The sequence below is a fragment of the Dendropsophus ebraccatus genome, chromosome 3 (genome assembly GCF_027789765.1).
Source record: "Dendropsophus ebraccatus isolate aDenEbr1 chromosome 3, aDenEbr1.pat, whole genome shotgun sequence".
Classification (NCBI taxonomy): Eukaryota; Metazoa; Chordata; class Amphibia; order Anura; family Hylidae; genus Dendropsophus; species Dendropsophus ebraccatus.
This window is the reverse complement of record NC_091456.1, coordinates 201073160-201099697: the sequence shown is the minus strand read 5'-3', so window position 1 is coordinate 201099697 and position 26538 is coordinate 201073160. Positions and strand designations below refer to the sequence as shown.

Here is a 26538-nt window from a genome sequence, read left to right as displayed (position 1 = left end):
CTCCCCCAAAGATTATTTTGTGTCTTTTTAAATTACCGGATGGGGAACACTTTGGAAATAACCAAATGATGCATTTTATAACTTGTGTGAAAGGTAAGGCCGTTGATGGGCCGTGGATGTTAGACGTCTCCTACCTAGAAGCTTCTGAATTCCAGGCTTGCCCAAAGCCTCCCAACCATCTGCCTCTTCTCTATTTTTAGCTGCTAAAATGGCCCTGCCCACCTCTTGGAAGAAGGCGACCGTTCCTTTAGATTTAAAATCTAAACTAAATTAGCTAATGATCAATGACCGCCTCCATTCTATCCTTGATGATAAAGAGGAGTGGTTTCCAAAAGTGTGGCCGCCCTGGTCATCATACCTAGATGCCGCGGCAGGAGGGAGTGAGGGAAATGTTGTTGTCCCCCCCACCACCACCTTTTTTCTTCCCCCTGGACTTGCCTGTGTGTCTCATTGTTGTCTGGTATGGGATGTTAGCTTACGGGCCCTTGTGTGGGATCCCATTAGGGTGGATATATATATATATTTAGCTGTAGTAGCAATTCAAATGTTAATGATGGTAAAGTGGCTTCTACCTGAATTTGCTTACCTCGGCCTCATGGTCGGCCTTGACGTCCGGCCTACGTTAGGCAAATAATGTGTCCTTATTTCAAAATTTTTTAAAAACTTGTTGAAACCAATATGCAGCCTAGGATGACTAGGAGGGAAGTTCTGGAAGATGGTTAGGGAGTATGGAGTAGGCCATTGTCCTTTGACCCCTCTGCGCCCTTCAACTACTGAGTATCTAAGCTGGACATATGGCATGAACTGGTGCTGTATGCCTTGGTGGGCTGGCGGGTCACCACCAGGCTCTCACCCACAGTTATAAGGATGTTGGGGGGGCTCTCTCTGGGGGATATGATGTATGGTGTGTGTGATGTATAGTGTATGATATGTGATGTATAGTGTATGATATGTGATGTATAGTGTAAGATATGTGATGTATAGTGGATATGTGATGTATAGTGTATGATATGTGATGTATAGTGTATGATATGTGATGTATAGTGTATGATATGTGATGTATAGTGGATATGTGATGTATAGTGGATATGTGATGTATAGTGTATGATATGTGATGTATAGTGTATGATATGTGATGTATAGTGGATATGTGATGTATAGTGTATGATATGTGATGTATAGTGTATGATATGTGATGTATAGTGTATGATATGTGATGTATAGTGGATATGTGATGTATAGTGGATATGTGATGTATAGTGTATGATATGTGATGTATAGTGTATGATATGTGATGTATAGTGTATGATATGTGATGTATAGTGTATGATATGTGATGTATAGTGGATATGTGATGTATAGTGTATGATATGTGATGTTTAGTGGATATGTGATATATAGTGTATATGTGATGTATAGTGTATGATGTGTGATGTATAGGGTATATGTGATGTGTGATGTATAGTGTATATGTGATGTATAGGGTATATGTGATGTATAGGGTATATGTGATGTGTATGATGTGTGATGTATAGTGTACGATGTGTGATGTATAGTGTATATGTGATGTGTGATGTATATGTGATGTATAGGGTATATGTGATGTATAGGGTATATGTGATGTGTATGATGTGTGATGTATAGTATGTTATGTGTGATGTATAGTGTATGATGTGTGATGTTACACAGTGAGGGAGTCTCATACATGTGTCTGGCTGTTCCTGGATGAGGAGGGGGATGTGCGGTGACTATTACCTCCTCCCCTCCCGCAGCTCCTGACACTTCTCTCTATATAAGGAGAAGAGACCCATGATCTCACAGCTTCCTGTATAACCACCCGCCGTCATCATCATCATCCTCCTGTATAACCCCCTCCATCATCATCATCATCCTCCTCCTCCTGTATAACCCCCTCCATCATCATCCTCCTCCTCCTATATAACCCCCTCCATTATCATCATCCTGTATAACCTCCTCCTCCATCATCCTGTATAACCTCCTCCATCATCCTGTATAACCTCCTCCATCATCCTGTATAACCTCCTCCATCATCCTGTATAACCTCCTCCATCATCCTGTATAACCTCCTCCTCCATCATCCTGTATAACCCCCCCTCCTCCTCCATCATCCTGTATAACTCCCTCCATCATCATCATCATCCTCCTCCTCCTGTATAACCCCCTCCATTATCATCCTGTATAACCCCCCCTCCTCCATCATCCTGTATAACCCCCTCCTCCTCCATCATCCTGTATAACCCCCCTCCATCATCCTGTATAACCTCCTCCTCCTCCATCATCCTGTATAACCCCCCCTCCATCATCCTGTATAACCTCCTCCTCCTCCATCATCCTGTATAACTCCCTCCATCATCATCATCATCATCCTCCTCCTCCTGTATAACCCCCTCCATCATCCTCCTCCTATATAACCCCCTCCATTATCATCATCCTGTATAACCCCCTCCTCCATCATCCTGTATAACCCCCTCCTCCTCCATCATCCTGTATAACCCCCCTCCTCCATCATCCTGTATAACCTCCTCCATCATCCTGTATAACCCCCTCCATCATCCTGTATAACCTCCTCCTCCTCCATCATCCTGTATAACCCCCCCTCCATCATCCTGTATAACCCCCTCCTCCTCCATCATCCTGTATAACCTCCCCCACCTGCATCATCCTGTATAACCCCCTTCTCCTCCATCATCCTGTATAACCCCCTCCTCCATCATCCTGTATAACCCCCTCCTCCTCCATCATCCTGTATAACCTCCTCCTCCTCCATCATCCTGTATAACCCCCTCCTCCTCCATCATCCTGTATAACCCCCTCCTCCTCCATCATCCTGTATAACCCCCCCTCCATCATCCTGTATAACCCCCCTCCTCCATCATCCTGTATAACCTCCTCCTCCTCCATCATCCTGTATAACCTCCTCCTCCATCATCCTGTATAACCCCCTCCTCCTCCATCATCCTGTATAACCTCCTCCTCCTCCATCATCCTGTATAACCTCCTCCTCCATCATCCTGTATAACCTCCTCCTCCTCCATCATCCTGTATAACACCCTCCTCCTCCATCATCCTGTATAACCCCTCCTCCTCCATCATCCTGTATAACCCCCTCCTCCATCATCCTGTATAACCTCCCCTCCTCCATCATCCTGTATAACCCCCCCTCCATCATCCTGTATAACCCCCCCTCCATCATCCTGTATAACCTCCTCCTCCATCATCCTGTATAACTCCCTCCATCATCATCATCCTGTATAACCCCCCCTCCTCCATCATCCTGTATAACCTCCTCCATCATCCTGTATAACCTCCTCCTCCATCATCCTGTATAACCTCCTCCTCCATCATCCTGTATAACCCCCTCCTCCATCATCCTGTATAACCTCCTCCTCCTCCATCATCCTGTATAACCCCCTCCTCCATCATCCTGTATAACCTCCTCCTCCTCCATCATCCTGTATAACCCCCTCCTCCTCCATCATCCTGTATAACCCCCTCCATCATCCTGTATAACCCCTCCTCCATCATCCTGTATAACCCCCTCCTCCTCCATCATCCTGTATAACCTCCTCCATCATCCTGTATAACCCCCTCCTCCATCATCCTGTATAACCCCCTCCTCCATCATCCTGTATAACCCCTCCTCCTCCATCATCCTGTATAACCTCCTCCTCCTCCATCATCCTGTATAACCTCCTCCTCCTCCATCATCCTGTATAACCTCCTCCTCCTCCATCATCCTGTATAACCTCCTCCTCCTCCATCATCCTGTATAACCTCCTCCTCCATCATCCTGTATAACCTCCTCCTCCATCATCCTGTATAACCCCCTCCTCCTCCATCATCCTGTATAACCTCCTCCTCCATCATCCTGTATAACCTCCTCCTCCATCATCCTGTATAACCTCCTCCTCCTCCATCATCCTGTATAACCTCCTCCTCCTCCATCATCCTGTATAACCCCCCCCCTCCTCCATCATCCTGTATAACCCCCTCCTCCATCATCCTGTATAACCTCCTCCATCATCCTGTATAACCTCATCCATCATCCTGTATAACCCCCCTCCTCCATCATCCTGTATAACCTCCTCCTCCATCATCCTGTATAACACCCTCCTCCATCATCCTGTATAACACCCTCCTCCATCATCCTGTATAACCTCCTCCTCCATCATCCTGTATAACCTCCTCCTCCATCATCCTGTATAACACCCTCCTCCTCCATCATCCTGTATAACCTCCTCCTCCTCCATCATCCTGTATAACCCCTCCTCCTCCATCATCCTGTATAACCTCCTCCATCATCCTGTATAACCTCCTCCATCATCCTGTATAACCTCCTCCTCCTCCATCATCCTGTATAACACCCTCCTCCTCCATCATCCTGTATAACCTCCTCCATCATCCTGTATAACCCCCTCCTCCATCATTCTGTATAACCTCCTCCATCATCCTGTATAACCTCATCCATCATCCTGTATAACCCCCCTCCTCCATCATCCTGTATAACCTCCTCCTCCTCCATCATCCTGTATAACCTCCTCCTCCTCCATCATCCTGTATAACCCCCTCCTCCTCCATCATCCTGTATAACCTCCTCCATCATCCTGTATAACCTCCTCCTCCATCATCCTGTATAACCCCTCCTCCATCATCCTGTATAACCCCCTCCTCCTCCATCATCCTGTATAACCTCCTCCATCATCCTGTATAACCTCCTCCATCATCCTGTATAACCTCCTCCTCCATCATCCTGTATAACCCCCCCTCCTCCATCATCCTGTATAACCTCCTCCTCCTCCATCATCCTGTATAACCTCCTCCTCCATCATCCTGTATAACCTCCTCCTCCTCCATCATCCTGTATAACCCCCCCTCCATCATCCTGTATAACCTCCTCCTCCATCATCCTGTATAACCCCCTCCTCCATCATCCTGTATAACCCCCTCCTCCTCCATCATCCTGTATAACCTCCTCCTCCATCATCCTGTATAACCCCCCCTCCTCCATCATCCTGTATAACCTCCTCCATCATCCTGTATAACCTCCTCCATCATCCTGTATAACCTCCTCCATCATCCTGTATAACCTCCTCCTCCTCCATCATCCTGTATAACCCCCCCTCCTCCATCATCCTGTATAACCTCCTCCATCATCCTGTATAACCCCCTCCTCCATCATCCTGTATAACCTCCTCCATCATCCTGTATAACCCCCTCCTCCACCATCCTGTATAACCCCCCCTCCTCCATCATCCTGTATAACCTCCCCTCCTCCATCATCCTGTATAACCTCCCCCTCCATCATCCTGTATAACCCCCCCTCCTCCATCATCCTGTATAACCTCCTCCTCCTCTATCATCCTGTATAACCCCCTCTCCTCCATCATCCTGTATAACCCCCTCCTCCTCCATCATCCTGTATAACCCCCTCCTCCATCATCCTGTATAACCTCCTCCTCCATCATCCTGTATAACCTCCTCCTCCATCATCCTGTATAACCCCCTCCTCCTCCATCATCCTGTATAACCCCCTCCTCCATCATCCTGTATAACCCCTCCTCCATCATCCTGTATAACCCCCTCCTCCTCCATCATCCTGTATAACCCCCTCCTCCATCATCCTGTATAACCCCTCCTCCTCCATCATCCTGTATAACCCCCTCCTCCTCCATCATCCTGTATAACCTCCTCCTCCTCTATCATCCTGTATAACCCCCTCCTCCTCCATCATCCTGTATAACCTCCCCCTCCTCCATCATCCTGTATAACCTCCTCCTCCTCTATCATCCTGTATAACCCCCTCTCCTCCATCATCCTGTATAACCCCCTCCTCCTCCATCATCCTGTATAACCCCCTCCTCCATCATCCTGTATAACCTCCTCCATCATCCTGTATAACCTCCTCCTCCATCATCCTGTATAACCCCTCCTCCTCCATCATCCTGTATAACCCCTCCTCCTCCATCATCCTGTATAACCTCCTCCTCCATCATCCTGTATAACCTCCTCCTCCATCATCCTGTATAACCCCCTCCTCCATCATCCTGTATAACCTCCTCCTCCATCATCCTGTATAACCTCCTCCTCCTCCATCATCCTGTATAACCTCCTCCTCCATCATCCTGTATACCGCCTCTCCTCCATCATCCTGTATAACCTCTCCTCCCTCCTCCATCATCCTGTATAACCTCCTCCTCCATCATCCTGTATAACCCCCCCCTCCTCCATCATCCTGTATAACCCCCCCCCCTCTCCATCATCCTGTATAACCTCCTCCTCCTCCATCATCCTGTATAACCCCCTCCTCCTCCATCATCCTGTCTAACCCCCTCCTCCATCATCCTGTATAACCTCCTCCATCATCCTGTATAACCCCCTCCTCCATCATCCTGTATAACCTCCTCCATCATCCTGTATAACTCCCTCCTCCATCATCCTGTATAACCTCCTCCTCCTCCATCATCCTGTATAACCTCCTCCTCCTCCATCATCCTGTATAACCTCCTCCTCCATCATCCTGTATAACCTCCTCCTCCATCATCCTGTATAACCTCCTCCATCATCCTGTATAACCCCCTCCTCCATCATCCTGTATAACCCCCCCCTCCTCCATCATCCTGTATAACCCCCCCCTCCTCCATCATCCTGTATAACCTCCTCCTCCTCCATCATCCTATATAACCTCCTCCTCCATCATCCTGTATAACCCCTCCTCCTCCATCATCCTGTATAACCTCCTCCTCCTCCATCATCCTGTATAACCTCCTCCTCCATCATCCTGTATAACCTCCTCCTCCATCATCCTGTATAACCCCTCCTCCTCCATCATCCTGTATAACCCCCTCCTCCTCCATCATCCTGTATAACCTCCTCCTCCTCCATCATCCTGTATAACCCCCCCTCCTCCATCATCCTGTATAACCTCCTCCATCATCCTGTATAACCCCCCTCCTCCATCATCCTGTATAACCCCTCCTCCTCCATCATCCTGTATAACCCCCCCTCCATCATCCTGTATAACCTCCTCCTCCTCCATCATCCTGTATAACCCCCCCCTCCATCATCCTGTATAACCTCCTCCTCCTCCATCATCCTGTATAACCTCCTCCTCCTCCATCATCCTGTATAACCCCTCCTCCTCCATCATCCTGTATAACCTCCTCCTCCTCCATCATCCTGTATAACCCCTCCTCCTCCATCATCCTGTATAACCCCTCCTCCTCCATCATCCTGTATAACCTCCTCCTCCTCCATCATCCTGTATAACCTCCTCCTCCTCCATCATCCTGTATAACCTCCTCCATCATCCTGTATAACCTCCTCCATCATCCTGTATAACCCCCCCTCCTCCATCATCCTGTATAACCCCCTCCTCCTCCATCATCCTGTATAACCCCCCCTCCTCCATCATCCTGTATAACCCCCTCCTCCATCATCCTGTATAATCTCCTCCTCCTCCATCATCCTGTATAACCCCCCCCTCCTCCATCATCCTGTATAACCTCCTCCATCATCCTGTATAACCCCCTCCTCCATCATCCTGTATAACCTCCTCCTCCTCCTCCATCATCCTGTATAACCTCCTCCTCCTCCTCCATCATCCTGTATAACCTCCTCCATCATCCTGTATAACCTCCTCCATCATCCTGTATAACCTCCTCCTCCTCCATCATCCTGTATAACCTCCTCCTCCATCATCCTGTATAACCCCTCCTCCTCCATCATCCTGTATAACCCCCTCCTCCTCCATCATCCTGTATAACCCCCCCTCCTCCATCATCCTGTATAACCTCCTCCTCCTCCATCATCCTGTATAACCCCCTCCTCCTCCATCATCCTGTATAACCCCCCCTCCTCCATCATCCTGTATAACCTCCTCCATCATCCTGTATAACCCCCTCCTCCATCATCCTGTATAACCTCCTCCTCCTCCATCATCCTGTATAACCCCCTCCTCCTCCTCCATCATCCTGTATAACCCCCTCCTCCATCATCCTGTATAACCTCCTCCTCCTCCATCATCCTGTATAACCCCCTCCTCCTCCATCATCCTGTATAACCTCCTCCATCATCCTGTATAACCCCCCCTCCTCCTCCATCATCCTGTATAACCTCCTCCATCATCCTGTATAACTCCCCCTCCTCCATCATCCTGTATAACCCCCTCCTCCTCCATCATCCTGTATAACCCCCCTCCATCATCCTGTATAACCCCCTCCTCCTCCATCATCCTGTATAACCCCCCCCCCCCTCCTCCATCATCCTGTATAACCTCCCCCTCCTCCATCATCCTGTATAACCCCCCCCCCTCCTCCATCATCCTGTATAACCTCCCCCTCCTCCATCATCCTGTATAACCCCCCCCCTCCTCCATCATCCTGTATAACCCCTTCTCCTCCATCATCCTGTATAACCCCCTCCTCCTCCATCATCCTGTATAACCCCCTCCTCCATCATCCTGTATAACCCCCCCCTCCTCCATCATCCTGTATAACCCCCCCCCTCCTCCATCATCCTGTATAACCTCCTCCTCCATCATCCTGTATAACCTCCTCCTCCATCATCCTGTATAACCCCCTCCTCCTCCATCATCCTGTATAACCCCCTCCTCCTCCATCATCCTGTATAACCTCCCCCTCCTCCATCATCCTGTATAACCCCCTCCTCCTCCATCATCCTGTATAACCCCCTCCTCCTCCATCATCCTGTATAACCTCCTCCTCCATCATCCTGTATAACCTCCTCCATCATCCTGTATAACCCCCTCCTCCTCCATCATCCTGTATAACCCCTCCTCCTCCATCATCCTGTATAACCTCCTCCATCATCCTGTATAACCCCCCCCTCCTCCATCATCCTGTATAACCCCCCTCCTCCATCATCCTGTATAACCTCCTCCTCCTCCATCATCCTATATAACCCCCCCTCCTCCATCATCCTGTATAACCTCCTCCATCATCCTGTATAACCCCTCCTCCATCATCCTGTATAACCTCCTCCTCCATCATCCTGTATAACCCCCTCCTCCATCATCCTGTATAACCCCCTCCTCCTCCATCATCCTGTATAACCTCCTCCATCATCCTGTATAACCTCCTCCTCCATCATCCTGTATAACCTCCTCCATCATCCTGTATAACCTCCTCCATCATCCTGTATAACCCCCCCTCCTCCATCATCCTGTATAACCTCCTCCTCCTCCATCATTCTGTATAACCTCCTCCATCATCCTGTATAACCTCATCCATCATCCTGTATAACCCCCCTCCTCCATCATCCTGTATAACCTCCTCCTCCTCCATCATCCTGTATAACCTCCTCCTCCATCATCCTGTATAACCCTCCTCCTCCTCCATCATCCTGTATAACCTCCTCCTCCTCCATCATCCTGTATAACCCCCCCTCCTCCATCATCCTGTATAACCTCCTCCTCCTCCATCATCCTGTATAACCTCCTCCTCCATCATCCTGTATAACCTCCTCCTCCATCATCCTGTATAACCCCCTCCTCCTCCATCATCCTGTATAACCCCTTCTCCTCCATCATCCTGTATAACCCCCTCCTCCTCCATCATCCTGTATAACCCCCTCCTCCATCATCCTGTATAACCTCCTCCTCCATCATCCTGTATAACCCCCTCCTCCTCCATCATCCTGTATAACCCCTTCTCCTCCATCATCCTGTATAACCCCCTCCTCCTCCATCATCCTGTATAACCCCTTCTCCTCCATCATCCTGTATAACCCCCTCCTCCTCCATCATCCTGTATAACCTCCTCCTCCATCATCCTGTATAACCTCCTCCTCCATCATCCTGTATAACCTCCTCCTCCATCATCCTGTATAACCCCCTCCTCCTCCATCATCCTGTATAACCTCCTCCATCATCCTGTATAACCTCCTCCATCATCCTGTATAACCTCCTCCATCATCCTGTATAACCTCCTCCATCATCCTGTATAACCCCCTCCTCCATCATCCTGTATAACCTCCTCCATCATCCTGTATAACCTCCTCCTCCATCATCCTGTATAACCTCCTCCATCATCCTATATGTGCTGAGCTCCGGTGAGATTACACGAGGCGGGCGCGCGGCGCGGGTGTATGCATCCTCTATGTATTATCACCCCTCCTATATATATATATACATGTATGTGCTGTATACTCATGTCTGACTGGCTCTTCCTTCTCGTCCTCAGGTCTTTCCCATAGAGTAGTCCCCCACCCCCGCAGCAGACATGGTGGCGCTGTCCCTGAAGATCAGTATTGGCAATGTGGTTAAGACGATGCAGTTTGAGCCGTCCACGATGATCTATGACGCCTGTCGCATCATCCGGGAGCGCGTCCCTGAGGCCCAGATCGGCCAGCGTGAGTATCGCCCACCGCATCGGGCATGAGACTGAAGGTCAGACCGAGGCCAAAGGGCACGTATCAATAGATATCCTCTGTGGTTTACACTGTGATCAGGGGGTGCGGTGCTCCTGGGCTCTGTAGTACACTGTGATCGGGGGGGTGGTGCTCCTGGGCTCTGTAGTACACTGTGATCGGGGGGGGTGGTGCTCCTGGGCTCTGTAGTACACTATGATCAGGGGGTGCGGTGCTCCTGGGCTCTGTAGTACACTGATCAGGGGGTGCGGTGCTCCTGGGCTCTGTAGTACACTGTGATCGGGGGGGGGTGGTGCTTCTGGGCTCTGTAGTACACTATGATCAGGGGGTGCGGTGCTCCTGGGCTCTGTAGTACGCTGTGGTCAGGGGGTGCGGTGCTCCTGGGCTCTGTAGTACACTGATCAGGGGGTGCGGTGCTCCTGGGCTCTGTAGTACGCTGTGGTCAGGGGGTGCGGTGCTCCTGGGCTCTGTAGTACGCTGTGATGAGGGGGTGCGGTGCTCCTGGGCTCTGTAGTACACTATGGTCAGGGGGTGCGGTGCTCCTGGGCTCTGTAGTACACTATGATCAGGGGGTGTGGTGCTCCTGGGCTCTGTAGTACACTATGGTCAGGGGGTGCGGTGCTCCTGGGCTCTGTAGTACACTGTGATCAGGGGGGCGGTGCTCCTGGGCTCTGTAGTACGCTGTGATGAGGGGGTGCTGTGCTCCTGGGCTCTGTAGTACACTATGGTCAGGGGGTGCGGTGCTCCTGGGCTCTGTAGTACACTATGATCAGGGGGTGTGGTGCTCCTGGGCTCTGTAGTACACTATGGTCAGGGGGTGCGGTGCTCCTGGGCTCTGTAGTACACTGTGATCAGGGGGTGCGGTGCTCCTGGGCTCTGTAGTACACTGTGGTCAGGAGGTGCTGTGCTCCTGGGCTTTGTAGTACACTGTGATCAGGGGGTGCAGTGCTCCTGGGCTCTGTAGTACACTGTGATCAGGGGGGGCGGTGCTCCTGGGCTCTGTAGTACACTGTGATCGGGGGGGGTGGTGCTCCTGGGCTCTGTAGTACACTATGATCAGGGGGTGCGGTGCTCCTGGGCTCTGTAGTACACTGTGATCAGGGGGGTGGTTCTCCTGGGCTCTGTAGTACACTGATCAGGGGGTGCGGTGCTCCTGGGCTCTGTAGTACACTGATCAGGGGGTGCGGTGCTCCTGGGCTCTGTAGTACACTGTGATCGGGGGGGGGGTGGTGCTTCTGGGCTCTGTAGTACACTATGGTCAGGGGGTGCGGTGCTCCTGGGCTCTGTAGTACACTATGATCAGGGGGTGTGGTGCTCCTGGGCTCTGTAGTACACTGTGATCAGGGGGGCGGTGCTCCTGGGCTCTGTAGTACACTCTGATGAGGGGGGCGGTGCTCCTGGGCTCTGTAGTACACTGTGGTCAGGGGGTGCGGTGCTCCTGGGCTCTGTAGTACACTGTGGTCAGGGGGTGTGGTGCTCCTGGGCTCTGTAGTACACTATGATCAGGGGGTGCTGTGCTCCTGGGCTCTGTAGTACACTATGATCAGGGGGTGCTGTGCTCCTGGGCTCTGTAGTACACTGTGGTCAGGGGGTGCTGTGCTCCTGGGCTCTGTAGTACACTGTGATCAGGGGGTGCTGTGCTCCTGGGCTCTGTAGTACACTGTGATCAGGGGATGCGGTGCTCCTGGGCTCTGTAGTACGCTGTGATGAGGGGGTGCGGTGCTCCTGGGCTCTGTAGTACACTGTGGTCAGGAGGTGCTGTGCTCCTGGGCTTTGTAGTACACTGTGATCAGGGGGTGCGGTGCTCCTGGGCTCTGTAGTACACTGTGGTCAGGAGGTGCTGTGCTCCTGGGCTTTGTAGTACACTGTGATCAGAGGGTGCGGTGCTCGTGGGCTCTGTAGTACACTGTGATCAGGGGTTGCTGTGCTCCTGGGCTCTGTAGTACACTGTGGTCAGGAGGTGCTGTGCTCCTGGGCTTTGTAGTACACTGTGATCAGGGGGTGCAGTGCTCCTGGGCTCTGTAGTACGCTGTGATCAGGGGGGGCGGTGCTCCTGGGCTCTGTAGTACACTATGATCAGGGGGTGCTGTGCTCCTGGGCTCTGTAGTACACTGTGGTCAGGGGATGCGGTGCTCCTGGGCTCTGTAGTACACTATGATCAGGGGGTGTGGTGCTCCTGGGCTCTGTAGTACACTATGGTCAGGGGGTGCGGTGCTCCTGGGCTCTGTAGTACACTGTGATCAGGGGTTGCTGTGCTCCTGGGCTCTGTAGTACACTGTGATCAGGGGGTGCGGTGCTCCTGGGCTCTGTAGTACGCTGTGGTCAGGGGGTGCGGTGCTCCTGGGCTCTGTAGTACACTGTGGTCAGGGGGTGCAGTGCTCCTGGGCTTTGTAGTACACTGTGATCAGGGGGTGCTGTGCTCCTGGGCTCTGTAGTACACTCTGATGAGGGGGGCGGTGCTCCTGGGCTCTGTAGTACACTGTGGTCAGGGGGTGCGGTGCTCCTGGGCTCTGTAGTACACTGTGGTCAGGGGGTGTGGTGCTCCTGGGCTCTGTAGTACACTGTGATCAGGGGGTGCAGTGCTCCTGGGCTTTGTAGTACACTGTGATCAGGGGGTGCTGTGCTCCTGGGCTCTGTAGTACGCTGTGATCAGGGGGGGCGGTGCTCCTGGGCTCTGTAGTACACTGTGATCAGGGGGTGCGGTGCTCCTGGGCTCTGTAGTACACTGTGATCAGGGGGTGCTGTGCTCCTGGGCTCTGTAGTACACTATGATCAGGGGGTGCGGTGCTCCTGGGCTCTGTAGTACACTGTGGTCAGGGGGTGCGGTGCTCCTGGGCTCTGTAGTACACTGGTCAGGGGGTGCGGTGCTCCTGGGCTCTGTAGTACACTGTGATCAGGGGGTGCTGTGCTCCTGGGCTCTGTAGTACACTGTGATCAGGGGGTGCTGTGCTCCTGGGCTCTGTAGTACACTGTGATCAGGGGGTGCGGTGCTCCTGGGCTCTGTAGTACACTATGGTCAGGGGGTGCGGTGCTCCTGGGCTCTGTAGTACACTGTGATCAGGGGGTGCTGTGCTCCTGGGCTCTGTAGTACACTGTGATCAGGGGGTGCTGTGCTCCTGGGCTCTGTAGTACACTGTGATCAGGGGGTGCGGTGCTCCTGGGCTCTGTAGTACACTGTGATCAGGGGGTGCTGTGCTCCTGGGCTCTGTAGTACACTATGATCAGGGGGTGCGGTGCTCCTGGGCTCTGTAGTACACTGTGGTCAGGGGGTGCGGTGCTCCTGGGCTCTGTAGTACACTGGTCAGGGGGTGCGGTGCTCCTGGGCTCTGTAGTACACTGTGATCAGGGGGTGCTGTGCTCCTGGGCTCTGTAGTACACTGTGATCAGGGGGTGCTGTGCTCCTGGGCTCTGTAGTACACTGGTCAGGGGGTGCGGTGCTCCTGGGCTCTGTAGTACACTGTGATCGGGGGGGCGGTTCTCCTGGGCTCTGTAGTACACTGTGATCAGGGGGGGCGGTTCTCCTGGGCTCTGTAGTACACTGTGATCAGGGGGTGCTGTGCTCCTGGGCTCTGTAGTACACTGGTCAGGGGGTGTGGTGCTCCTGGGCTCTGTAGTCCACCTTGGCCGGGGTCTCTTAATCTCATCTTTTCTTTCTCTTTCAGCTAATGACTTTGGTCTCTTCTTGTCTGATGAGGATCCTAAGAAAGGCATCTGGCTGGAGGCCGGGAAGGCGCTGGATTATTACATGTTACGTAATGGGGTGAGTGCTGCGCTTTGTAGTACGCTGTAGTCGGGGAGTGCTGTGCTCCTGGGCTCTGTAGTATACTGTGATCAGGGGATAGGGTATACAGATATAAGATCTAAAATGTAACTTTTAATGATCTTCATAAAAAATATATAACCAAAAAAAAAAAAATGAAAACCAGACATAAACCAAAAGTGCCAAAACTAGGAAAATGTTTATCTTACCGCTCAGCGGTGGCTGCTGAAACGGAGTAACTTGGAGTGGCCGCGGACCATTCACAGCGCCAAAGCTGTCCTTAATTCTGAATGGATTCCACGCAGGCGGCTGAGATCTCCCAGTGAGGTAAATAGGAGAAAACACAGTAGAGTGTATACAGAAATGGGAGATAGGACAGCACGTATGGTGCCAGCCGCGCGTATGGCGTCGTATGGCGAGGGGACGCTATACGTGCAGTCTTTACCCTTTCCTTTTTGTTTATTTAGTGGCACTTGAATATCTTTTTGATCCCCTGATGATTCTCCCTACGGGAGATGAAATGCGTTGGGACACAGCCACGTGTATTAGTAGGGTTTAACTAGGGACCCTAGGAGCGAGTGTGGCGGAGTCGCCCTTCTTAGGGCGGGAGCTCTGTCTGGAGGGACAGATTTAATAGGGTGTAATAGGACAGTGTCAGGGACCGGCTGTCCTATCTCCCATTTCTGTATACTCTCTACTGTGTTTTCTCCTATTTACCTCACTGGGAGATCTCAGCCGCCTGCGTGGAATCCATTCAGAATTAAGGACAGCTTTGGCGCTGTGAATGGTCCGCGGCCACTCCAAGTTACTCCGTTTCAGCAGCCACCATTGAGCGGTAAGATAAACATTTTCCTAGTTTTGGCACTTTTGGTTTATGTCTGGTTTTCAATTTTTTTTTTTTTTTGGTTATATATTTTTTATGAAGATCATTAAAAGTTACATTTTAGATCTTATATCTGTATACCCTATCTCAGTGAATCCTGTTTGTAATTTGTTAGGCGTTTTTTGTGGCATTGTTTTTGGATTGTGATCAGGGGGTGCGGTGCTCCTGGGCTCTGTAGTATTTTATGGTCAGGGGCTGCGGTGCTCCTGGGCTCTGTAGTACACTGTGGTCGGGATGTGCGGTGCTCCTGGGCTCTGTAGTACACTGTGGTCGGGTTGTGCGGTGCTCCTGGGCTCTGTAGTACACTGTGGTCAGGGGGTGCGGTGCTCCTGGGCTCTGTAGTACACTGTGGTCAGGTGGTGCAGTGCTCCTGGGCTCTGTAATATGTTGTGGTCAGGGGGTGCGCTGCTCCTGGGCTCTGTAGTATTTTATGGTCAGGGAGTGCGGTGCTCCTGGGCTCTGTAGTACACTGTGGTCAGGGGGTGCAGTGCTCCTGGGCTCTGTAATACGTTGTGGTCAGGGGGTGCGCTTCTCCTGGGCTCTGTAGTATTTTATGGTCAGGGGCTGTGGTGCTCCTGGGCTCTGTAGTACGCTGTAGTCTGGGGTGCGGTGCTTCTGGGTTCTCTGGTACGCTGTGTTCTGGGAGTCCGGTGCTCCTGGGCTCTGTAGTACACTGTGGTCAGGGGGTGCAGTGCTCCTGGGCTCTGTAATACGTTGTGGTCAGGGGGTGCGCTTCTCCTGGGCTCTGTAGTATTTTATGGTCAGGGGCTGTGGTGCTCCTGGGCTCTGTAGTACGCTGTGGTCTGGGGTGCGGTGCTTCTGGGTTCTCTGGTACGCTGTTTTCTGGGAGTGCAGTGCTCCTGGGCTCTGTAGTACGCTGTGGTCGGGATGTGCGGTTCTCCTGGGCTCTGTAGTACGCTGTGGTCGGGATGTGCGGTGCTCCTGGGCTCTGTAGTACACTGTGGTCGGGTTGTGCGGTGCTCCTGGGCTCTGTAGTACACTGTGGTCGGGTTGTGCGGTGCTCCTGGGCTCTGTAGTACACTGTGATCAGGGGGTGCGGTGCTCCTGGGCTCTGTAGTATTTTATGGTCAGGGGCTGCGGTGCTCCTGGGCTCTGTAGTACGCTGTGGTCGGGATGTGCGGTGCTCCTGGGCTCTGCAGTATGTTATGGTCAGGGGGTGCAGTGCTTTTGGGTTTTGGTGACACACTTTGTCCTGTTGAGCATCCTCCACGTGTAATGGCCTGAGAGCCTTCCTGCCATGACATGTAATGTGGCCGTGTCCTCACCAGTCTTGGCCGCTGTGGGCGGAGCCTCCAGTCATGTGACTCCACCCATTGTCTATTCTCCTCGCAGGACACCCTGGAATACAGGAAAAAGCAGCGTCCTCTGAAGATTCGTATGTTGGATGGGACAGTGAAAACAGTCATGGTGGACGACTCCAAGACGATGAGTGATCTATTGATGACAATCTGCGCCCGAATCGGTACGGCTAGCCTTAGCGGCCTCTTCCTGCGACATATGATCTTCCCATTCAGTTGATCCTGATCAACAGGGTGGGGGGTGTACCGGGGTCCCATGGGGGGAGGGGGCAATACTGTTAAGCTTGCGCTATTGGCTGTAGTCGGGGTTGTTATGGTTTGGTTTTTCTTCCTCTCCAGGTATCACCAATTACGATGAGTATTCACTGGTGCGAGAGGTGCTGGAGGAGAAGAAGGAAGAGGTGACTGGCACACTGAAACGAGACAAAACCCTGCTGCGAGATGACAAAAAGATGGAAAAACTAAAGCAGAAGCTTCACACAGATGATGAGTGTGAGTGCAGCCCGGGCCGGGGGTTCTGCTGCCATTCTCTGGGGTCTTCAGTAGGTTATACAGTGAATAAGTGGGATAGAGGAGGAGTCTGGTGGGAGGAGAGCCTGATGTGACCCGTATGGCTGAGGAGTCTGGTGGGAGGAGAGCCTGGTGTGACCCCTATGATGAGGAGTCTGGTGGGAGGAGAGCCTGGTGTGACCCGTATGGCTGAGGAGTCTGGTGGGAGGAGAGGCTGATGTGACCCGTATGGCTGTGGAGTCTGGTGGGAGGAGAGTCTGATGTGACCCGTATGGCTGAGGAGTCTGGGGGGAGGAGAGGCTGATGTGACCCGTATGGCTGAGGAGTCTGGTGGGAGGAGAGGCTGATGTGACCCGTATGGCTGAGGAGTCTGGGGGGAGGGGAGCCTGGTGTGACCCGTATGGCTGAGGAGTCTGGTGGGAGGAGAGTCTGATGTGACCCTTATGGCTGAGGAGTCTGGGGGGGAGGAGAGTCTGATGTGACCCTTATGACTGAGACGTCTGAGGCGAGGAGAGCCTGATGTGACCCGTATGGCTGAGGAGTCAGGGGGGAGGAGAGCCTGGTGTGACCCGTATGGCTGTGGAGTCTGGGGGGAGGAGAGCCTGGTGTGACGCGTATGGCTGAGGAGTCTGGGGGGAGGAGAGCCTGATGTGACCCGTATGGCTGTGGAGTCTGGGGGGAGGAGAGCCTGATGTGACCTGTATGGCTGTGGAATCTGGGGGGAGTAAAGCCTGGTGTGACCCGCATGGCTGAGGAGTCTGGGGGGAGGAGAGCCTGATGTTACCTGTATGGCTGTGGAGTCTGGGGGGAGGAGAGCCTGATGTGACCTGTATGGCTGTGGAGTCTGGGGGGAGTAAAGCCTGGTGTGACCCGCATGGCTGAGGAGTCTGGGGGGAGGAGAGCCTGATGTGACTCTTGGTGCTGAGGAGTCTGGTGGGAGGAGAGCCTGATGTGACTCTTGGTGCTGAGGAGTCTGGTGGGAGGAGAGCCTGATGTGACCCGTATGGCTGTGGAGTCTGGGGGGAGGAGAGCCTGATGTGACCCGTATGGCTAAGGAGTCTGGGGGGAGGAGAGCCTGATGTGACCCGTATGGCTGAGGAGTCTGGGGGAGGAGAGCCTGATGTGACCCGCATGGCTGAGGAGTCTGGGGGGAGGAGAGCCTGATGTGACCCGCATGGCTGAGGAGTCTGGGGGGAGGAGAGCCTGGTGTGACCCGTATGGCTGTGGAGTCTGGGGGGAGTAAAGCCTGGTGTGACCCGTATGGCTAAGGAGTCTGGGGGGAGGAGAGCCTGATGTGACCCGTATGGCTGAGGAGTCTGGGGGAGGAGAGCCTGATGTGACCCGCATGGCTGAGGAGTCTGGGGGGAGGAGAGCCTGATGTGACCCGCATGGCTGAGGAGTCTGGGGGGAGGAGAGCCTGATGTGACCCGCATGGCTGAGGAGTCTGGGGGGAGGAGAACCTGATGTGACCCGCATGGCTGAGGAGTCTGGGGGGAGGAGAGCCTGATGTGACTCTTGGTGCTGAGGAGTCTGGTGGGAGGAGAGGCTGATGTGACCCATATGCCTGAGGAGTCTGGGGGGAGGAGAGTCTCATGTGACCCGTATGGCTGAGGAGTCTGGGGGGTGGGGCATGTCTTGGGGTGACCCAGATGGCTAAGCGGTGGGGGGGTTGAAGCCTCAATGTGACCCAAAGAGGCATGTCTTGGGGGTGACCGTCATCCTCTCTTGTCTTGCAGTGAACTGGCTGGATCCAGGGCGGACGTTGCGGGAACAAGGAGTTGATGAAAATGAAACGCTGCTCCTGAGGAGGAAATTCTTCTACTCTGATCAGAATGTGGACTCCAGGGACCCGGTGCAGCTCAACCTCCTGTATGTGCAGGTAAGTCCACGTGTCCTGTGTGCTCACCTGCCTCCTATTACTGGCTGTTTCCCTGGGCTGGATCGCCTCCTCTGACCCGCTGCCTCCCCCTGACAGGCCCGCCTCCTCTTACCCGCTTTCTCCCCCTGACCCACTGCCTTCCCCTTACAGGCCTGCCTCCCAGGACCGCCGCCTCCTCTTCTGACCCACTGCCTCTTCTGACCCACTGCCTCTTCTGACCCACTGCCTCTTCTGACCCACTGCCTCTTCTGACCCACTGCCTCTTCTGACCCACTGCCTCTTCTGACCCACTGCCTCTTCTGACCCACTGCCTCTTCTGACCCACTGCCTCTTCTGACCCACTGCCTCTTCTGACCCACTGCCTCTTCTGACCCACTGCCTCTTCTGACCCACTGCCTCCTCTAGGCTCGGGATGACATCCTGAACGGCTCGCACCCGGTCTCCTTCGATAAGGCCTGTGAGTTTGCAGGTTTCCAGTGTCAGGTGCAGTTTGGACCTCACAATGAGATGAAGCACAAGCCGGGCTTCCTGGAGTAAGTGGATGGTGGGGGTGGTTATACCTTATAACGGGGGGAGTACACTGCACTGACGATGGGGGTGGTTATACCTTATAACGTGGGGAGTACACTGCACTGACGATGGGGGTGGTTATACCTTATAATGTGGGGAGTACACTGCACTGACGATGGGGGTGGTTATACCTTATAATGTGGGGAGTACACTGCACTGACGATGGGGGTGGTTATACCTTATAATGTGGGGAGTACACTGCACTGACGATGGGGGTGGTTATACCTTATAATGTGGGTAATACACTGCACTGACGATGGGGGTGGTTATACCTTATAATGTGGGGAGTACACTGCACTGATGATGGGGGTGGTTATACCTTATAATGTGGGAGTACACTGCACTGACGATAGGGGTGGTTATACCTTATAATGTGGGAGTACACTGCACTGACGATGGGGGTGGTTATACCTTATAATGTGGGGAGTACACTGCACTGATGATGGGGGTGGTTATACCTTATAATGTGGGGAGTACACTACACTGATGATGGGGGTGGTTATACCTTATAATGTGGGGAGTACACTGCACTGACGATGGGGGGTGGTTATACCTTATAACGTGGGGAGTACACTGCACTGACGATGGGGGGGTTATACCTTATAATGTGGGTAATACACTTCACTGATGATGGGGGTGGTTATACCTTATAATGTGGGTAATACACTGCACTGACGATGGGGGGGTTATACCTTATAATGTGGGGAGTACACTGCACTGATGATGGGGGTGGTTATTCGGGGGCGGGGAGTGGGGGTGGCGGGGTCCGCCCCCTTGAGGCCTCACTGGACGCTATTCTCTCATTTCAGATTAAAAGACTTTTTGCCTAAAGAATACATCAAGCAGAAGGGAGAGCGGAAGATATTTCTGGTGGGTGTATGCTGTGTGTGGTGGGATGTGTGTGTGTGTGTATGGTGGGATGTGTGTGTGTGTGTATGGTGGGATGTGTGTGTGTGTGTATGGTGGGATGTGTGTGTGTGTGTATGGTGGGATATGTGTGTGTATGGTGGGATATGTGTGTGTATGGTGGGATGTGTGTGTATGGTGGGATGTGTGTGTGTGGTGGGATATGTGTGTGTGTGTGGTGGGATATGTGTGTGTGTGGTGGGATATGTGTGTGTGTGGTGGGATATGTGTGTGTGGTGGGTGTATGCTGTGTGTGGTGGGATGTGTGTGTGTGGTGGGATATGTGTGTATGGTGGGATGTGTGTGTATGGTGGGATGTGTGTGTATGGTGGGATGTGTGTGTGGTGGTATATGTGTGTATCGTGGGATGTGTGTGTATGGTGGTGTGTGTGTATGGTGGGATGTGTGTGTGTGTATGGTGGGATGTGTGTGTGTGTGTGTGTGTGTGTGTGTGTGTGTGTATGGTGGGATGTGTGTGTGTGTGTATGGTGGGATGTGGATGTGTGTGTATATGGTGTGATGTGTGTGTATATGGTGTGATGTGTGTGTATGTATGGTGTGATGTATGTATGGTGTGATGTGTGTGTATGTATGGTGTGATGTGTGTGTATGCTGTGTGTGTATGGTGTGATGTATGTATGCTGTGTGATGTGTGTGTATGGTGTGATGTGTGCATGCTGTGTGTGTGTGTGTAGTGTGATGTATGTATGCTGTGTGATGTGTGTGTATGGTGTGATGTGTGTGTATGCTGTGTATGTATGGTGTGATGTATGTAGGCTGTGTGTGTATGGTGTGATGTGTGTGTGTATGGTATGATGAGTGTGTGTATGGTATGGTGTGTGTGTGTGTATGGTGTGTGATGTATGCTGTGTATGTATGGTGTGTATGTATGTATGCTGTGTGTGTGTGTGTGTATGGTGTTATGTATGTATGTATGTGTGTATGGTGTGATGTATGTATGTATGTATGTGTGTATGCTGTGATGTATGTATGGTGTGTCTGTGTATGGTGTGATGTATGTATGTATGTGTGTATGGTGTGATGTATGTATGTGTGTATGGTGTGATGTATGTATGTATGCTGTGTATGTATGTGTGTATGGTGTATATGTATGTATGTGTGTATGGTGTGATGTATGCTATGTATGTATGCTGTGTATGTATGTATGGTGTGTATGTATGCTGTGTATGTATGTATGCTGTGTATGTATGCTGTGTATGGTGTGTATGTATGTATGCTGTGTATGTATGCTGTGTATGGTGTGTATGTATGTATGCTGTGTATATATGTATGCTGTGTATGTATGCGGTGTATGGTGTGTATGTATGTATGCTGTGTATGTATGCGGTGTATGGTGTGTATGTATGTATGCTGTGTATATATGTATGCTGTGTATGTATGTATGCTGTGTATGGTGTGTATGTATGTATGCTGTGTATGTATGCTGTGTATGGTGTGTATGTATGTATGTATGCTGTGTATGTATGTATGCTGTGTATGGTGTGTATGTATGTATGGTGTGTATGTATGTATGCTGTGTATTTGTGTATGCTGTGTATTTATGTATGCTGTGTATGCTGTGTATGTATGTATGCTGTGTATGTATGTATGGTGTGTATGTATGTATGGTGTGTATATATGTATGGTGTGTATATATGTATGCTGTGTATGGTGTGTATGTATGTATGCTGTGTATGTATGTATGCTGTGTATGTATGTATGCTGTGTATATATGTATGCTGTGTATGTATGTATGCATGCTGTGTATGTATGCTGTGTATGTATGTATGCTGTGTATATATGTATGGTGTGTATGTATCTATGCATGCTGTGTATGTATGTATGCTGTGTATGTATGCTGTGTATATATGTATGGTGTGTATGTATGTATGCTGTGTATATATGTATGGTGTGTATGTATGTATGGTGTGTATGTATGTATGCTGTGTATGTATGTATGCTGTGTATGTATGTATGCTGTGTATGTATGTATGCTGTGTATGTATGTATGCTGTGTATGTATGTATGGTGTGTATGTATGTATGCTGTGTATGTATGTATGCTGTGTATGTATGTATGGTGTGCATGTATGTATGCTGTGTATGTATGTATGCTGTGTATGGTGTGTATATATGTATGCTGTGTATGTATGTATGCTGTGTATGTATATGGTGTGTATGTATGTATGCTGTGTATGTATGTATGGTGTGTATGTATGTATGCTGTGTATGGTGTGTATATATGTATGCTGTGTATGTATGTATGTATGCTGTGTATGCTGTGTATGTATGTATGCTGTGTATGCTGTGTATATATGTATGCTGTGTATGCTGTGTATATATGTATGCTGTGTATATATGTATGCTGTGTATATATGTATGCTGTGTATGTATGCTATGTATGTATGCTGTGTATGGTGTGTATGTATGTATGCTGTGTATGTATGTATGTATGCTGTGTATGGTGTGTATGTATGTATGCTGTGTATGGTGTGTATGTATGTATGCTGTGTATGTATGGTGTGTATGTATGTATGCTGTGTATTTATGTATGTATGGTGTGTATGTATGTATGCTGTGTATGTATGTATGCTGTGTATGTATGTATGTATGTATGTATGCTGTGTATGTGTGTATGTATGTATGCTGTGTATGTATGTATGCTGTGTATGGTGTGTATGTATGTATGCTGTGTATGGTGTGTATGTATGTATGCTGTGTATGGTGTGTATGTATGTATGCTGTGTATGGTGTGTATGTATGTATGTATGGTGTGTATGTATGTATGGTGTGTATGTATGTATGGTGTGTATGTATGGTGTGTATGTATGCTGTGTATGCTGTGTGTATGTATGGTGTGTATGTATGTATGGTGTGTATGTATGTATGCTGTGTATGCTGTTTATATATGTATGCTGTGTATGCTGTGTATTTATGTATGTATGCTGTGTATGTATGTATGCTGTGTATGTATGTATGCTGTGTATGTATGTATGGTGTGTATATATGTATGGTGTGTATGTATGTATGCTGTGTATGCTGTGTATGTATGTATGGTGTGTATGTATGTATGCTGTGTATTTATGTATGTATGCTGTGTATGTATGTATGGTGTGTATGTATGTATGGTGTGTATGTATGTATGGTGTGTATGTATGTATGCTGTGTATGGTGTGTATGTATGCTGTGTATGGTGTGTATGTATGCTGTGTATGGTGTGTATGTATGCTGTGTATGGTGTGTATGTTCCCGGCTCCTCACTCTCCTTCTCTCTCAGTCTCACAAGCAGTGCGGTAACATGAGTGAGATAGAAGCCAAGGCTCGCTATGTGAAGCTGGCGCGCTCCCTCAAGACCTACGGTGTCTCCTTCTTCCTGGTGAAGGTGAGCGGCAGTCACATGATGTCACAGGGAGCGGCAGTCACATGACGTCACCCATAGTCACAGGGAGCGGCAGTCACATGACATTAGACATAATCACAGGAAGCGGCAGTCAAATGACGTCACCCATAGACACAGGGAGCGGCAGTCACATGACATTACCCATAGTCACAGGGAGCGGCAGTCACAGGGAGCGGCAGTCACATGACGTCACAGGGAGCGGCAGTCACAGGGAGCGGCAGTCACATGATGTCACAGGGAGCGGCAGTCACATGACGTCACAGGGAGCTGCAGTCACATGACATTACCCATAGTCACAGGGAGCGGCAGTCACATGTCACTCAGTCACATGACGTCACAGGGAGCGGCAGTCACATGATGTCACAGGGAGCGGCAGTCACATGACGTCACCCATAGTCACAGGGAGCCGCAGTCGCATGACATTACCCATAGTCACAGGGAGCGGCAGTCACATGTCACTCAGTCACATGACGTCACAGGGAGCGGCAGTCACATGATGTCACAGGGAGCGGCAGTCACATGACATCACAGGGAGCGGCAGTCACATGACATTACCCATAGTCACAGGGAGCGGCAGTCACATGTCACTCAGTCACATGACGTCACAGGGAGCAGCAGTCACATGATGTCACAGGGAGCGGCAGTCACATGACATCACAGGGAGCGGCAGTCACATGACGTTACCCATAGTCACAGGGAGCGGCAGTCACATGACGTCACCCATTGTCACAGGGAGCTGCAGTCACATGTCACTCATAGTCACATGATGTCACAGGGAGCGGCAGTCACATGTCACTCATAGTCACATGATGTCACGGAGCGGCAGTCACATGACATTACCCATAGTCACAGGGAGCGCCAGTCACATGACGTTACCCATAGTCACAGGGAGCGCCAGTCACATGACGTTACCCATAGTCACAGGGAGCGCCAGTCACATGTCACTCAGTCACATGACGTCACAGGGAGCGGCAGTCACATGACGTCACAGGGAGCGGCAGTCACATGACGTCACGGAGCGGCAGTCACATGACGTCACAGGGAGTGGCAGTCACATGACGTCACCCATAGTCACAGGGAGCGGCAGTCACATGTCACTCATAGTCACATGACGTCACAGGGAGCGGCAGTCACATGCTGTCACAGGGAGCGGCAGTCACATGCTGTCACAGGGAGCGGCAGTCACATGACGTCACAGGGAGCGGCAGTCACATGACATTACCCATAGTCACTGGGAGCGGCAGTCACATGACGTCACCCATAGTCACAGGGAGCCGCAGTCACATGACATTACCCATAGTCACTGGGAGCGGCAGTCACATGACGTCACCCATAGTCACAGGGAGCGGCAGTCACATGTCACTCATAGTCACATGATGTCACAGGGAGCAGCAGTCAAATGATGTCACAGGGAGCAGCAGTCACATGATGTCACAGGGAGCGGCAGTCACATGACGTCACCCATAGTCACAGGGAGCGGCAGTCACATGACGTCACCTATAGTCACATGATGTCACAGGGAGCGGCAGTCACATGACGTCACAGGAAGCGGCAGTCACATGATGTCACAGGGAGTGGCATCACCCTCACTCTGCCCTTACTTGGCCTCACCCTCGCCCCGCCCTTACTTGGCCTCGCCCTTGCCCTTACTTGGCCTCACCCTCGCCCTTTCTTGGCCTCACCCTCGCCCTTTCTTGGCCTCACCCTCGCCCTTTCTTGGCCTCACCCTCGCCCTTTCTTTGCCTCACCCTCGCCCTTTCTTGGCCTCACCCTCGCCCTTTCTTGGCCTCACCCTCGCCCTTTCTTGGCCTCACCCTCGCCCTTTCTTGGCCTCACCCTCGCCCTTTCTTGGCCTCACCCTCGCCCTTTCTTGGCCTCACCCTCGCCCTTTCTTGGCCTCACCCTCGCCCTTTCTTGGCCTCGCCCCGCCCTTTCTTGGCCTCGCCCCGCCTTGGCCTCACCCTTGCCCTTTCTTGGCCTCGCCCCGCCCTTACTTAGCCTCACCCTCGCCCCGCCCTTACTTGGCCTCACCCTCGCCCCGCCCTTACTTGGCCTCACCCTCGCCCCGCCCTTACTTGGCCTCGCCCCGCCCTTACTTGGCCTCACCCTCGCCCCGCCCTTACTTGGCCTCACCCTCGCCCCGCCCTTACTTGGCCTCACCCTCGCCCCGCCCTTACTTGGCCTCACCCTCGCCCCGCCCTTACTTGGCCTCACCCTCGCCCCGCCCTTACTTGGCCTCACCCTCGCCCTTTCTTGGCCTCACCCTCGCCCTTTCTTGGCCTCGCCCCGCCCTTTCTTGGCCTCGCCCCGCCTTGGCCTCACCCTTGCCCTTTCTTGGCCCCGCCCCGCCCTTACTTGGCCTCACCCTCGCCCCGCCCTTACTTGGCCTCGCCCCGCCCTTACTTGGCCTCACCCTCGCCCCGCCCTTACTTGGCCTCGCCCCGCCCTTACTTGGCCTCACCCTCGCCCCGCCCTTACTTGGCCTCGCCCCCCCTTACTTGGCCTCACCCTCGCCCCGCCCTTACTTGGCCTCACACTCGCCCCGCCCTTACTTGGCCTCACCCTCGCCCTTTCTTGGCCTCACCCTCGCCCTTTCTTGGCCTCACCCTCGCCCTTTCTTGGCCTCGCCCCGCCCTTTCTTGGCCTCGCCCCGCCTTGGCCTCACCCTTGCCCTTTCTTGGCCTCGCCCCGCCCTTTCTTGGCCTCGCCCCGCCTTGGCCTCACCCTTGCCCTTTCTTGGCCTCGCCCCGCCCTTACTTGGCCTCACCCTCGCCCCGCCCTTACTTGGCCTCGCCCCGCCCTTAGTTGGCGTCACCCTCGCCCCGCCCTTACTTGGCCTCACCCTCGCCCCGCCCTTACTTGGCCTCACCCTCGCCCCGCCCTTACTTGGCCTCGCCCTGCCCTT

At 52.0% G+C, this 26538-nt stretch overlaps 1 protein-coding gene across 1 annotated transcript in view; it reads left to right on the top strand.

The window, feature by feature from the left end:
- TLN1 (talin 1) overlaps positions 1 to 26538 on the top strand; it is a 124296-nt gene that overhangs the window by 20131 nt on the left and 77627 nt on the right. The window contains exons 2-9 of the mRNA XM_069963679.1: positions 10221 to 10389; positions 14070 to 14167; positions 16404 to 16533; positions 16709 to 16861; positions 18616 to 18758; positions 19164 to 19291; positions 20138 to 20198; positions 23511 to 23615. Coding sequence (XP_069819780.1) covers positions 10260 to 10389; positions 14070 to 14167; positions 16404 to 16533; positions 16709 to 16861; positions 18616 to 18758; positions 19164 to 19291; positions 20138 to 20198; positions 23511 to 23615 — 948 coding nt within the window. The 5' untranslated portion in view covers positions 10221 to 10259. The remainder of the gene's footprint in view (positions 1 to 10220; positions 10390 to 14069; positions 14168 to 16403; positions 16534 to 16708; positions 16862 to 18615; positions 18759 to 19163; positions 19292 to 20137; positions 20199 to 23510; positions 23616 to 26538) is intronic.